Genomic DNA, 16,256 nt, shown 5'->3' with positions numbered 1-16,256 from the left:
CTGCCCTTAGACTTGAATGTACAAGAAATATTGCCATTACTTTGACTCCACAGCTGTACTTTTAGTACTTTGGTCACTATGACATTGCAAATTAGTGTGGTCTCCAGGTGACACTTTTGAAGGGGTTAGTTACAAAATCCTGATTCATCATTGGGCAGTATCAGGCAGCAGCAGAGTGCTTAGACAGCTACAGAATCTCAGAACTGCTACAGATGCAGGAGGCTACTCCACCCATCCTGTGTGAACCAGTTAGATTTACAAGCAATGAAATTACAACGAATGCTAGTATTAACAAAAATCTGGCCCACTCAAAATATAATACATTCCCTATAAACAGTGGGTGATAAATAGAAAATTTTACAACATTAAGAAAAACATGGTCCAAGCCAAACATGATGTGTTTTAAGAAGTTTATATTTTACAATTTAATCAAAGAGAAATTTTACAAAATTGTTTTCACAAATATTCTTGGGCTCAACCCAACAGAATTGCCTTATTTATAAAATACAAAATATATTAAACACATAAACTGATACAGTTTAAACCAAATAGAGTTCAAGGTTTTCTGTGCCACTCACTAAATAAACATCCTCGTCAGACAGTGCACAGTCTGACCTTTGAGGGTCACACATAAACAACTCATTCAGTCTTCAACTGATTGCTAACTCATCGCTTGAGAAACTACAGTCGCGTCTGAAACCCAAGATCCAGTGGAACACAAGGGCGGAAACTGTCTGGTTCAAAGATTCCATATTTATGGGAACTGAGAGCACGATGACCACCTACATTCCAGGATCATACAGTGAATCATTTGACAAGCAGATAATGTCATCCAAGGAAGCATCTGAAACACATGAAGAGACACATCAGACAGGACCACCCTGCTCTCACTGTCCCACCTTCCCTGACCCTTTTTCATGGCTCTCAATCCACACCCTGGGACATCAGGAAAGTCCATGACCAAGTACGTCAGCTGACATTCTGTGTCAGAGAACCACAGCTAAGAGTAATATTTAGATCAGTCATAGTTAGACAATTGGGTAAAACTTTTGTTGGACTAAGGGGAAGTAGATGTAAGTGAAGGAAGATCATTTGCAGCATCCCTTTGAATGGTTTCATATTATTTAATAGACTCCGTATTTGAGGGCACATTTTCACACTAAAGTCATATACAGTAGCTGCCTCAACTGCTAATGATCCCTGAGAATTACTCATTCTCCTAGCCTTTATCCAAGATACCAGACTTGCCTTTCTTCTCACAACATTCCAATGTGATTATGACTTGATTTCCATACACCTTCCTCTGGAGACTCTATCCAACATTCTCGCTAGTTTCTAATGTTCAATTTTGACAGCAACTCACAGCAAATTGTGAAACTCTGGAACCTTGCAAGTATGTTGATAGGAGCACAGCAAGGAAACAGTGAGGGAGAGGGGAAAGATGTTGGGGCAAAGAGGGTGAATAGAAAAGGGGAAGGCAATTTGGAAGAAATTAAGGAAGAGATTAGTTGAGGGGGAGAAAAGATGATCAAAAAAAAAAGGATAAGTACAGAGAGGTTACAATTGACTACGTAATGCTCAATGAGGATATGAAAATTTCAAGTGAGTTAGCTGGGCTCTGGTCCCCAAAGCATTGCTCAGTAAATGGTATATTTCTGCTTGTGAGGGGGATGGGAGATATACTTTGGATCCATTCTATTGATGGAAATTTTGGGAGGTAATATTACTGAAATTTAATATATGGGTTGCACAAAGAAAGATGATTCCAAATGCACAAGGTTAAGATTCCAAGCATTTAGATACTGCTCAGGAACATATTAAACAGACCCAATGGGCTAGATGGCTTCATCCTATTCTAGTTTAACGAGATGATTTCAGAACTAAGTCTATATTACCGACCTTTGTCCCATAGCCGTTCAGCTATCAAACTTAAAAACGAACCAAAAATTATGAAGTATTAATTGACATATGCAGGAGACAGTGCTACACTTTTACCACCCTGTGCAAGCATGAAGTATGAGAAAAGATTAGTGATAAAAGGGAACCCAAAAAGATGTTTTATAAATATACAGGTAAGTAAAAGAGCAGTCAAATGAAGAATGGGCTGACGGGGGACAAAAACATAGCTCTGCAGAGGCACAGGTCATGGCTAATGTACTAAATGAGTACCTTGCGTCTGTCTTTACCAGGACAGAGCATTCGTGTAGCATTTATAGGAGGAGCAGCTAGTGATATCAGGATATGAACAAAAACTTTAGTTATAATCTATAAAAGGGCACAAAATAGAAAAATTACCTGGTCTAGATTGGATATGTAAGTAAAGACGGAAATTGTGCAGACTCTGCCCACATTCTTCCAATCATTCTCCCAGATGGGAGTGATGCAAAGGATCTGAAGATTGAAAATATTACACACCTGTTTAAACAAGGATTCAACTTGGTAACTACAAACCAGTTAGTCTAACATCAATGGTGGAGAAACGTATAGAGACAGTGATCCAGGACAAAATTAACTGGTATTTGGAAAAATATAGACTAATTTTAAAAAGTCAGCATAGATGCAGTAATGGAAAATCGTAATTGACTGATCTGGCCCACAACCCTACCTAATCATTGGGTCAAAATGCTGGAATTCCCTCTATAACAGCGTACTTATGCCAAATGAACTACAGTGGTTCACGTAAACAGCTTACTACATGTTCTTACAGGCAATTAGAGATTGGCAATAAATGCTGGGCTAGTCAATGAAGTTCACATTCCCTGAATGAATTTTAAATAAAGTGGCTGACAGTAATAAGTTTACTGTTAAAAATATCAGAAATAAGAGGAGTAGGCAAATCAGCCCCTCAAGCCGGCTCTGCAACTCAATAGGATTGTGGCTGATCTCATCTTGGCCTCAAATCCATTTTCCTGCCTGTTCTCCACAACCCATTACTATTTAAAAAAAATCAATGCACTCAAAATTTATTCAGAGGCCAGCATTCACTGTACCGTGTTAGTGAATTCTACATATTCACGACCCTGCCATTATGCATGTAGATTTTCAAAAACACATTTGACAACACACCACATAATTAGATTACTTACAGATTAGATTACTTAGTATGGAAACAAGCCCTTTGGCCCAACAAGTCCACACCGACCCTCCGAAGAGCAACCCCTACTTTTACCCCTTCACCTAACACTACGGACAATTTAGCATGGCCAATTCACCTAACCTGCACATCTTTAGACTGTGGGAGGAAACTGGAGCACCCGGAGGAAACCCACGCAGACATGGGGAGAATGTGCAAACGCCACACAGACAGTTGCCCGAGGCAGGATTTGAACCCGCATCTCTGGCACTGTGAGGCAGCAGTGCTAACTACTGTGCCACCGTGCTGCCCAAAAGCAATTGCCAACCCTGACGCAGCACTGCAGACTTCGCTGGCTAGCCCATCTCAGCCCTATACTTGGTCAGTGTGGCGGATGAATCCACGACCTTGGCGTTATTAGCACCATGCCCTAACCAGCTGAGCTAACTGATCAACCCATAATAAACTTAACAAAAAATTTATAGCCCACAAACAGGCCCTTCGGCCCTCCAAGCCTGAGCCGATCCAAATCTAAACTTGCCACTCAATTCCTAAGCACCTATATCCCTCTGCTCTCCACCTACTCATGCACCTGTCCAGATGCATCTTAAATGAATCTACTGTGCCTGCCTCTACTATCTCTGCTGGCAACGCGTTCCAGACACCTACCACCCTCTGTGTAGAGTACTTGCCACTTGTATCCCCCTTAAACTTTTCACCTCTCACCTTGAAGGCAAGACCTCTCATACTGAATCCTTCATCCTGGGAAGAAGCTTATCTCTATCTACCCAGTCTATACCCTTCATAATTTGGTAGACCTCAATCAGGTCCCCCCTCAATCTCCTTTTTTCTAATGAAAACAAAGCTAGCCTACTCAACCTCTCTTCATAGCTAGCACCCTCCATACCAGGCAACATCCTTGTAAACCTTCTCTGCACCCTCTCCAAAGCGTCCACATCCCTTTGTAATATGGCAACCATATTATTCAGGGAATGTGAACTGTACACAGTATTCTAAATGCGGCCGAACCAATGTCATCACCTGCCAGCTCTTATACTCAATACCCCAACCAATGAAGGCAAGCATACCATGTGCCTTCTTGACCACTCCATCCACCTGTGCAGCAACCTTCAATGGACCTGCACTCCCAGATTTCTCTGCTCATCAACTTTTCCTAAGGCTCTGCCATTCACTGTATAATTCGCTTTAGAATTAGACTTGCCAAAATACATCACCTCACATTTGCCTGGATTGAACTCCATCTGCCACTCTCTGCCCAACTCTCCAGTCTACTTATATTCTCCTGTATTCTTTGACAGTCCCTTATGCTTTTTGCTCCACCAATCTTCGTGTCATCAGCAAACTTGCTGATCATACCAACAGTGCCCTCTTCCAGATCATTTATTTATATCACAAACTACAGTGGCCCTAGCACTGATCCCTGTGGAACACCACTGGTCACCTTTCTTCATTTCGAGAAACTCCCTTCAACTACTACTCTCTGTCTCCTGTTGCTCAACCAGTTCTTTATCCACCTAGCTAGAACACCCTGCAGACCATGTGACTTCACTTTCTCCATTAGTTTATCATGGGGGCAAAAATAGGATTAAAGAAACAGCAGTAAAGCAGATATAAAATTGGTTAAGGGACATAAAATAGAGTAAAGTGCTGAATGATTGGTTTTCAGGCATAATTATATGTTCATTTGTGTTCCTCGTGGGTTGGGTATTGGGACTACACTTTTTGACATATATTAAAAGGCATACGGAGCATACTTCCAAAATCTGCCTGTTCATTTATAAAGGAAATATTTGAACAGAGAGACCCTAAAGTGTACATATATAAATTTTTGAGAAAGTTATGAAAACATTGGCTTTATCAAAAGAGGCAAAGAGCATACAAGTAAAGAAGTTATACTAAACTTTTATAAAACTTTGGTTTGGCCTCAATTTGAGTATATTGTTTCACACTGGAAAAAGGACATTAGAGAGAAGGTGCAGTTGAGATTTACCAGAAAAGTATCATGGATGAAGGATCTGTTAAGTGAACATACTGCAATCTATAATTGTTCCCTTTAGAACAGACAGGTTTAAGAGGGAGGGCAGCACAGTAGCTCAGTGGTTAGCACTATTGCCTCACAGCACGAGGGACCTTGGTTCGATTTCCCCCTTGGGTGACTGTCTGTGTAGAGTTTACACATTCTCCCCGTGTCTGCACAGGTTTCTTCCCACAATCCAAAGATGTGCAGGTTAGGTGAATTTACCATGCTAAATTGCCCATAATGTTCAAGGAAATGTAGGTTATGTGTATTAGTAGGGGTAAATTTAGGATAGGGGAATGGGTCTGGATGACTCTTGGCAGGGTTAATGTGGACTTGTTGGGCCAAATGGCCTGTTTCCACACTATAGGGATTCTATGACATTTGGTTGAGTTGTTCAAAATTGTGAATGTTTTTGATACACTAAACGAGGAGAAACTCTTCAGTAGCAGAAGCCTTGACAGCCAAATAATATAGAATTATCGTAACAGGCAAACAAATCAGATCAACAGAAGGAAGCTTATTTTTTAACTAAATTACATTCAGGAATGAATTGCATAAAATGATAGTGGAAATAGGAACAATTCTGAGGAGAATTTTATAAATACAAATAAGAAAAATAATTTCAGACTGTGATAAAAGGAGGGTGGAAAATGAGCTTAATGTAATAACTCTGCTAAGCATCCGGTCAAAAAGCATCATTCTGTGTTATGTCATCCAATAATTTAAAGTTCTCACCTTCAGCTGAAATGTTTCAAAAGTTTCGACATTGTTTCTATAATCTCTTTCAATTTACCTATCTGGACAGTGGGTACACCATGTAGCAATCATGTCATTTGACCAGTAACTTATCGATAACTTCCACTTTGCCGTAACTTAGCTATTCTGTCAGAATTGCTGTATAATAATTGACAATGTATACAATTTAAAGGTACATGTACAGATGATCTGATTCATAAATGTCCAATTTACAAACACTCCTACTTTAGAATGAGGTCCTATATAAGGTATATTAGCATTAATTTTAAAGATGCAACATACAATTATTTTCTCATACTTATTAACAGCTATTTTACATTGCACTATATTGATTTTAATTTGCATAATAATCAACTGAAGAACAAAATGTATTTGTAACCTAGGCGTAGCCTGTTTTATAAAATGATGTGCAGGTAATAAATAAAATGATATACAGAGAGGATGTTTTCTCTTGTGGGTCAATCCAGAATGAAGGGTTATAGTTTTAAGATTTAAAACAGAGAGGAGGAGAAATTACTTCTCTCAAAGGGTTGTGAATCTGTGAAATTCACAATCCCTACGTGTGGTGGTGCCAGAACATTGAGTACATTTAAGGAGGAGATAGATGTTTAATCAGAAAGGAGTTGAAGGATTATGGGGACTGGGCAGGAAAGTGGAGTGAAGAGAGAGGGGATCAATCACGATTGTAATGAATGTTGGAGGAGGATCAAGGGGTCGACCGGCCTACTCCTGCTCCTAATAATTATGTTCTGGTGAACGCTGAAGAAACTCAACAGGTGTGGCAGCATTCATGGAGATCGAGACGAAGTTAACTTTTAAGATTGGTGTATTTCCACAGCAGTGTTCATTTGTGATTTTTTTTAAAACTGTGGCTGCCATAGAGTCATACAGCAAAGAAACTTGGTCCAACCCGTCCATACCAACCAGACATCCCCCTCTGAACCCTTCCTATTCATATACCCATCCCGATGCCTTTTAAATGTTGTAATTGTACCTGCCTCTACCATTTGCTCTGGCAGCTCGTTCAATACACGCAGCACCCTATGCATGAAAAAAACTACCCCTCAGATCCATTTTAAATCTTCCCCTCTCACCTTAAAACTGTGCCCTCTAGTTCTGCACTCCCCTCACACTCCGAAAAAGACCTTGACTATTCACCTTATCCATGCCCTTCTCTCATTCATCTGGCCATAAAGGCATTTAATTATTGTGAATAGGTAAGGAAGGGAAGATTCTATATAACTTGGAGATACTGAGGACTGCAGATGCTGTAAAGTCTGTCAATAAAGTGTGGAGCTAGAAAAAGCACATCAAGTCAAGCAGCACCTGAGGAGCAAGAGAGTCGACATTTCAACTCTCCTGCTTCTCAGGTGCTGCCTGACCTGCTGTGCTTTTTCCAGCTCCACACTTTGGACCCCAAGATTGGATGTAATGAATGCTCCAGAATGAAGAGATAACGAAAATAAAGAGGAAAAAAAAAGTACACAAAAACAGAAACTTCTGAAGAAACCCAGCAGTTCTGGCAGCATCTGTGTAGAGAAAAGCAGAGTTAACGTTTCGAGTCCAGTGACCCTGTTTCAGAGAAGTTAAAGGGAAAGCAGCTTACCCTCAGCCCATGACACAGTCTGGCAGAATGTCAGCTCCTGCAGCAGCTCAGTTGGATGGAGTAAATCAGGTCGGTCAGGTAGGCTGTGAGGTTCAGGGCGATGAGAGCGGCGGACAGAAGCATCTGATTCCAGCGGCAGTTCATCTGTGAGCACTTGTCCAGCCCTCTGGCTTCGCGACGGAGCTGGAGGGTCCAGACCGCCAGCACGGCCCCCTGCAGGAGGAAGGCCAGGGCGCTGAAGACCAGCAGGAGCCGGGTGAAGGGGAACGGGCAGCGGGCCCGACACTCGCCCACCATGATGAGGATGACCGCCAGCGAGAGCAGGGCGCAGGCGCAGAGCGCACCAACGGCCCAACGGAAGCCCGCGAACTCCGGACTGTTCACGGTTGCCAGGGTAACGCACACGACGCAGGCCAGAGAAACCTCGAGAACCTTGAGCAGACCGGGGCCGGTCGCCATGTAAGCCGTTCTGCCCTCCTCGTCCTTGTTGAGGAGGAGAAGGAGGACGAGGAGCTCGACCGAGTAGGCCAGGAAAGCCAGGCAGGAGGCGAGGGCGGCGGCGATCTGATAAGGAGAAGAGAGTTCGCTCCAGTTCTCCTGGGCCACGGCCACACTCAGCACCATCAGCGGGTAGGTGACCGAGGCGGCCATGTTCATCAGGGCAGAGAAGGCGGCCACCGTGACGGGCAGGTTCTTCCACGAGAGGGCGAGGAGGCTGTGGAACTGTGTGAACTCGGCCAGGAAGACGAGCAGGGTGGCGACGAAGGAGAAGCACCAGGTGAACATGGCGAAAGTGGCGAAGGCCCCGCTCCAGCCGCGGAGCCCCGCTGCCCTCGCCAGGCTGAAGGCCGTGCAGGTGAAGAGCATCTCCAGCAGCCGGCTCACCGTCTTCGGGGAGGCCAGGTTACTCATGTCACTGAATCTGACCGGCATCTTGCCTCTGAATGATCTCCTGTCCACAGGTGAGCCCCCGAGAATCCAGCACCTTCAACCGTCGTGAATGTGAAGAGCCCAGATTGAATCTGCTGCACTTACCCCTCGGTGTATATAAAGCAGAAGAAGGCTGGCTGTTAACATTTCCTGCCTCGCTGGAAAGTCTGAGCGAAAACGGCGTTTTTATCAGATGTAAAGTGGCCTACTTAGTAACCACAGCAGCAACGATCGCGAATGGCAGTAAGGTTTTAGGAAACCGCAACTTAGTTAGGTGAGTCTAATCTTTCCAACGCGAGGCAGGCACCAGAATAACCCAGTAAATGCAACGTTGACTGGGTATGAAAATAAGCAGCTACGACAAAGTTGGACTATCACGATCCCACACTTTTCATCTATTTAATTCTTTTAAAAAGAAAGTCAATAAAGGGGGATAAACTATCCCTGACCCACTCAAGTCATCAAAAACCAGTCATGAAGATATGTGCCAACTATAACATACGAAGAACCATATCTGGCTGCCACTGCTCCTGACCACAATGGAGACAATTGAGTAATTTTCCCTGTCCAGATATGTCCTTCCCACTTCAGCTACTTCTTGAAGGCTCCCATCACACCAAGGTGCAATGGATTTTATATGACCACGTGAAGAGAAGTGAATTATCTTAACATCCTCACTATGGTTGACAGCAACAAACATTTTTCATTCTTAGTGTATTATATGATTTGTGGACAACCACCTGATTAAGAAGCAGCGCTCAGAAAGCTAGTGCTTCCAATTAAACCTGTTGGACTATAACCTGGTGTTGTATGATTTTTAACTTATTGTATTATAGCACCAATTAAAATGGCCAGTAGACTAGAATTCATGAGCCAATTGCAAGACGCAACCATGATCTCATTAAATAGAGGAACAGGCTGAAGGGACTGAATGGCCAACTCCTGTTCCTACTTTCCTACATCTTGAAAGAGAAGGCATTTTATTATCTAGCTACCTCAAAAAATGATAAAATGCGCCATCCAGTAGAGTCTTTGAGTTATTATAGTTGAGGACTACTATTGCTTATTTGGTGTCTTGTTTTGTTGACATTAGCAACATTTGTAGAATTCTTGTTCTTGGTGTCTTTTATCATTGGTTCTGTCTTTCAAGATGCTAATGAAACTTGGAGAATAGCATCTTGCAGTTCTTGCTGTTGCCAATCCATTTTTCCTCTCTTTCTGGTGTTCTGTAAAGCAACGACTGAAATGTGACTAACTTATGTATTTTTGAGTCTGGATCCATTGTCTTTCCAAGCTGGATATTTGCAGGCATTCTTAATATCCAATATGTACAAATTATTACAAAATTGTAAACTAAAAAGAGGGGAGGTATGTTTCATGACACTTGACTCTGTCTTCAACCATTGCAGACATTAAGACTACAGTTAATTAAGAAAGCAGATCACTGTTACCTTCTGTGGGGTAATAAATGCTAGCTAGCCAGTGCCACACTCATGCTATAAATTAAAATGTTTACCTCATGTTGGTTTCTTGATCTTGCCTCAATCAATGTAAGATAATTGCTGCAGCTATTTTAGGTTTGTGCTTCTTCCTTTTGAAAATATTTTAGTCCATGAAGGTCTTGGGTATTAAAATTAGGTAATGTAAGTTGAAAATTGATAATGTTTTACCACTGTCATGACAATTTCAGATGTTGACTGAGATCAGTGTATCAATTGAATGCTTAATTGTATTCAGCTAGTGGGCTTTAAGTTGTGCTGTTCTGTATAGGAGCCAAGTAAAGGTGGAGTAGTTGGATTTAGCAATGCATGTTTATAACATGTGCCTCAAATACTTAAGTGTAAATATGCTGCTGTCCTACCTTTCACACCCTATGTAAAATAGAGCATGCTAATTTTCAATGAGCTACTTAATCAGCTCATTACTATGTTTACAGAAATGCTAAGTAAAATATTAACTTACTATGATTGTCACTCTCCAAGAAAACAGTACTGATGCCTTGTAAAAAGTTTAGGATTGCTCTAGTAATGTTTCAACATACAGACACTATGCTGAGGAGCCACCTTCTGTATTGCAGACTTTTATGCCTTAGGCCACCGTGAACTGAGGTTAGTAGTCTCCGTTCCATAGCTTCATTGAGAAGTCTTAATCTGAAATTGAATCCTGTCTATGGAGAGGGAATATCTTAGTAGTGTCCATATCCTTTCTCAACTACAGTGCCCATCTGGAGAGATCAAGAGGGACCTGCAAACAATGATGAGAACTTGGCCTTTGCAAACAAAAATTATCAATACTGAAAACCCTTCACAGGATACCTTGCCTCATTCTTGCAAACGTTGTCTTTCGTCCACACTAATCACACCTCACCACCACAGATCGAAAACAGAACGCAGCAGGTTCAGGATAAGATGAATGAACGATTGCAATACTAAAGTTAAATCACTCATTCTTTTGAAAGTTTATTTTGTCCAAAAATTCATTCTCAGAATGTGGACATCATTAGTAAAGCCAGCACTTATTACACACTGTTGGTGGTGCTGGGAAGGTGGCAGACTTAAAATCACAGGTTTGATATATTTGAAACAGAGTTAGGCCACTTCAGAGTGTAGTTTGATGTCAATTGGTGTAGAACTGGACTCACGTTAGGCGAAGCAAGAACAGCAAATACTCTTCCCCAGAATACATAGTTGGGTTCTTGAAACAATCCAACACTCACGATCATTTTGACAGCTAGCATCTCGATTTTTTTTTAAAAATTGAAACAGTGTGAAAAGCAAACTGTGGTTTCATATACATGGGCAAATCAGTCAGTGAAGCAAGAATGTGCCATAGTTTTGAACTCCTTGTGGTTTACAGGAAGTGACCACAGATGCCCTGAATTAAGTGTTCTGCAGCAATATCTTCACCCACTTTTGCTCAACACAAATGTTATCTTTTGATCTTGCATGTCAATCATCTGTTGCACAGCATTAAAAAGATATTTGACTTGCATGACAAGGACCAGGTTGTTGTAGCTGTTTTCTGAATTGTGTGCATACAGATCCAAAATAGCTACCTTCTCTGAAGTATAATTCTATGTACTGGATGGAGATATTTTAAGTATCAGGCTGCACATCACCCAGGAGAGCCTGATGCAGACAGTGAAAGAAACTGTTATTAGGGACAAGGGACCCTCAAGGATGACTAGATTTGGTATTGTGTAATATGACATGATGGATAACCTCAGAAGAAAGGCAACCTTAAGAAGAAGCAACCACAATATCTTTGAATTTTATATTCAGTTTGAAATGGGAGAAAAGTGGGTCAAAGATGATACTTTAAACATAAATAGAGTCTGAAAGCTAAGCTAGTGGACGTGCACTGAAATACAGATCAATAAGGAGGCGGTGGCATTCATTTAAGGGGATGTTTTCAAATACTCAAGAACATTCCTACCTTTTAAATAAATGCACCATCCAGCATTAACTGAAGTAAAGGAAAGCATCATAGAGTCATAGAGATGTACAGCATGGAAACAGACCTTTCGGTCCAACTCGTCCATGTCGACCAGATATCAAAACTTGAGGAAAAAACATAATTGCACAATGAGTGGCAGATCAGATGATTGATTGGAATGTATGGAACTGCAAAGAGTGACTAAGAGGTTAATCTGGAGAAAAGTGTTACAGCATGAGAGAAAGTTAGCTAGAAGTGTAAAAACAAATAAGATTTTCTACCAATGTTAAAAAGGAAAAGAGTAAGTAAAGTGAGTGTTGGTCCCCCAGAGAGAATGGGGAGTTAATAGTAAATGAAAGGTAAATGGTACATACATTAAACAAATATTTTCCTTTTGTCTTTGCTATAGTGAATTTTAAAAATATTCCAGTATTAGCTGCAAATCACAAGGTAGACAAGAGAGAATAACTTGGTGAAATTAAAAGTACTAGGGAAATGGTACATAACAAATTGATGGAACTGCAGGCTGACAAATCCCCATGGCCCGATGAACTTCATCTTGGGATCCTAAAAGTAGTGGCAAGTAGGTTAGTGGTTGTATTGATGTCACGTCTCTAAAATTCACTAAATTCTGGAAATATGTCATGAAACTAGAAAGTAGCAAATATAACTCTTTTATTCAAGAAGGAAGGGGAATCAGATCATGAAATTATATACCAGTTAGCTTGACCAGTCATAGGGAAGGTGTTAGAATGTGAAAAATAGAAGCAGAAGTAGGTCGTTCAGCCTTTTGAGTTTGCTCTGCTATTCATCATGATCATAGCTGATAATCCAATTCAATAGCCTGTTCCTGCTTTTCCCCAATTTTTGTTTTTAGCTCCAACTGTTACATTCAACTCCTTTAAATCATACAACATTTTGGCTTTTACTGCTTGCTGTAGTCACAAATTCCACAGGCTTGCCACTCTGGGCAAAGCAATTTCACTTCATTTCAGTCCTAACTAGTTTATACTTAAACTTGTGACCCTTGGTTCTGGACCACCCCCACCATTGGGAATATCCTTCCTGCATCTACCCTGTTTAGTCCTGTTTGAATTTTAAAAGTTTCTATGTGATTTCCCCCTCATTGTTCTGAACTCCAGGAAATAAAATCCTAACCAATTCAACTTCTCATACATCAGTCTTGCTATCCCAGGGATCAATCTGATAAACCTTTGCTGCACTTCCTCTACAAAAAGAACAACCTTCCTCAGCTAAGAAGACTGAAATTGAACACTATATTCTAGGCCTTGTGTAATTGTAGCAAGACATGCATGCTCCTGTACTCAAACGCTCTCACTATGAAGGTTAACATACCATTTTCCTTTACTACCTGTTGCACCTGCATGCTAATCTTCAGCAACTGGTATATGAGGACACCCAGGTCTTGTTGCACATTTTTCTCTCAATTTATTGCCATTCAGATAATAATCTGGCTTCCTGTTCTTGCTCCCAAAGTGGATAACCTCATATTAATCCACATTATATTGCATCCACCATGCAATTGCTCGCTCACTCTCCTTTGCCAAATTGCACTGAAGATTCACTGCATCCTCTTCCAGAATTGTGTCATCTGGAAATTTGGAGAGGTTATATTTTGTTCCCTCAAATTATTGATATATATTGTGAATAGCTAGGGTTCTAGCATTGATCCCTGGGGAAGCCCACTCATTCATGCCATTTGGAAAAATACTTGATTATACACACAGTTTGTTTCATGTCTACCCTTTGTTAATCATCATTTTGATCATAGCTGGTGTGATGAGGCTGCTCATTCTGGCAAGGTGATGCTGTCCTTGTTTTTTTTCCTCAGAGGGGTTGTAAACAGCCCAAACACCGAAAAGTCTTGAGAGTTTGGACAGTTTTTAGGGCTCATTTGTTTATAACTAACGAATACTACCTCAGGCAGAAGGCATTCAAGTTTAAAGCTTGTCTAATGAGAGGGCAGTGGCCAGTTCAGCGGCAGTGTGTGAAGAAAGGCTGCTGGGGCAAACTCAGGCTGGACTCTATCTCCTGCTAACTTCAAGCCTATAAGCCCTTGTTTTATTTTTACCTTTTGTGTCAAGGGGTGTTTATTGGGATTGTTGCAAGTAGGTTGGAACAGTTATTAAGTCGGGATAGTCTGTCGGATGTCAGATTGAATGAGTCATTCGGTATTTTGTTTTCTGTTCTTTGTGTTTCATTCAGTAATCTTATAAATAAATTGTTTTGTTTTAAAACTAAGTAGTCTGACCAGCTAATTCTCTCCTGGAATATCCAATGTACAGTTACTTAAATTAAATAGCAAAGTTAGGGTCTGGGCTACCTTCTTGAAATGTTTTGAGGGGGTTGGCCTGGTCCGTAACTTAGGAAAATCTAAAGTTAATAGGGAAGGGTCATTGTGTTTTTTTGAAAGGGAAATAAATCATGTTTAACCAATTCATTTGAAGTTGTTACGCACTAGAAAAAGGGGAACCTGTAGACATACTGATCTTGGATTTCCATAAGGTATTTGATAAGGTATTTGACAAGGTGTACACCCCCCCCCCCAAAAAAAAAAGGTTCTTGTACAAAATAAGAGTTCATGTTGCAGGAGATACATGTTAGCATGGTTAGAAGTTTGGCTGGCTGGGAGAAAACAGCTTTTTTTTTGTTTCTGGAGCTCTGCTGGAGTCTTGGCTTTTTATTTATATCAATAATTAAATGAAGAAAATTAAGACATGGTACTTAATTTGTAGATGATGCAATAATGATAAACAATTGCAGAAATCGGAGGGATTTAGGGGATCTACTGCATGACTCAAAAATTTAGAATGCAGTACAAGTAATTATAAAGGTTAATGAAAATGTTTCTTTACAAGAGTAATTGCATATGAAAGTAAGGATATTATCCTCAGTTATATTGGCCTTAATGAGACCATATCTCAAACTGTGTAGTTTTGGTCTTGTTATTAAAGGAAGGATATAAATATTTTGGTGGTGGTGATAGTTCAGAGGAGATTTACCAGTTTAGTATTCGGAATGAGCAGTTTCCTTGCAAGGAAAGGCTGCATAGATATTAGTGCAGTGGGCTGGATGGTTGCTTTGCATGCAAGGGGACATTCACAGCATGGGTTCAATTCCTGCATAGGCTGCAATTACCATGAAGGTGCTGTTTTCTCAACTTTTTCGTTTGCCTGAGGTGTGATAACCCTCAGATTAAACTCACCACCAGTCTCGCTCGCTAGCTCTCTCTAATGAGACTATAGTGACTTTACTGTCAGAAGAATGAGAGGTGACTTAATTGAGGTATGTAAGATCTTAAACAATTTTGTCAAGCTGGATGTTTCCTCTTAAGAAGGTAAGTGTAAAACTAGAGGCGCTATTTAAAATTTAGGGGTCACCTTTTAAGATAGAAATTACAATTTTATTTCTCTGAGAGTTGTGTGACTGGAACTCAGCCTCTGGAGGCAGGATAATTGAATATTTTTAAAGGTGGAGGTAGGTAAATTCTTATTGGGCAAGGGAATTGAAGGTTACTGGAGGTACGTAGGAATATGGAATTCAAAACACAACAGTCAGATGTATCTGTTAAATGGTGCAGGTGGCTCAAGGACAGAGTGGCCTACTTCTCTGCTCCTAATGCATATTATAGTAATAGTCATGGTCATAGAGATGTACAGCACGGAAACAGACCCTTCTGTCCAACTTGTCGATGCTGACCCAATCTAGTCCCACCTGCCAGCACCCAGATCATATCCCTCTAAATCCTTCCTATTCATTTACCAATCCAGATGCCTTTTAAATGTTGCAATTGTACTAGCCTCCACCACTTCCTCTGGAAGCTCATTTGTAGAAGTGAGTGGGAACTGTGACCAGTGAAGTCAGTTGGTGGAATCTGTCCCTATTTTACAATAGGAGAGGGCAGAGCAGAGCTGGGTAGAAGGATATGGAAGTCTACTTTTCCTGAATCCGAAGAAGGATATAGTCGTCCACATAATAACATTTGTATACTGAGAACATTGAAAATGTTGGGATTTTCTTGCCTTATGCCACTTATCAATTCTAAGCACTCCATTATCGAGCAATTTAGCACGATGAACAAACTGCTGATGGCATAGACCTCATGTTTCCTACCCATATTCTTTCCCTTACACCAACATTTTCCTGAATTTCTGGTTTTAGAACTGCATTGACAAAGACGTCTTGGTACTTATCTGACACTCATCTCCATTAGTTCTGATTGGATCATTGGATGTAACTTAGAAGCCATTATGGAATTGGGATCAGTTGGAATCAGAAGGCCAGAAGGGAAGAATGGTTCATTCATTTGCTTACCAAAGGGTGGGTGCAGATTTCTGGTCACCACATTATATAAAGGATGTGATTACACTTGAGAGGGTAAAGAGGAGATTTAT

At 40.8% G+C, this 16,256-nt stretch overlaps 1 protein-coding gene across 1 annotated transcript; it reads right to left on the bottom strand.

The window, feature by feature from the left end:
• Positions 1–436: 436 nt before the first annotated feature.
• LOC140464132 (myeloid-associated differentiation marker homolog) lies at positions 437–9,943 on the bottom strand. Its single transcript, XM_072558897.1, has 3 exons — positions 7,477–9,943; positions 2,296–2,391; positions 437–844 (listed from the first exon to the last, which is right to left on the bottom strand). Exon 1 carries the CDS (start codon positions 8,407–8,409, stop codon positions 7,507–7,509), a length of 903 nt encoding a protein of 300 aa, XP_072414998.1. The 5' UTR covers positions 8,410–9,943; the 3' UTR covers positions 437–844; positions 2,296–2,391; positions 7,477–7,506.
• Positions 9,944–16,256: the final 6,313 nt, after the last annotated feature.

The sequence above is a fragment of the Chiloscyllium punctatum genome, chromosome 39 (genome assembly GCF_047496795.1).
Source record: "Chiloscyllium punctatum isolate Juve2018m chromosome 39, sChiPun1.3, whole genome shotgun sequence".
Lineage (NCBI taxonomy): Eukaryota > Metazoa > Chordata > Chondrichthyes > Orectolobiformes > Hemiscylliidae > Chiloscyllium > Chiloscyllium punctatum.
Note: the sequence above shows the minus strand (reverse complement) of the source record. Positions and strands in the feature narration are given on the sequence as shown.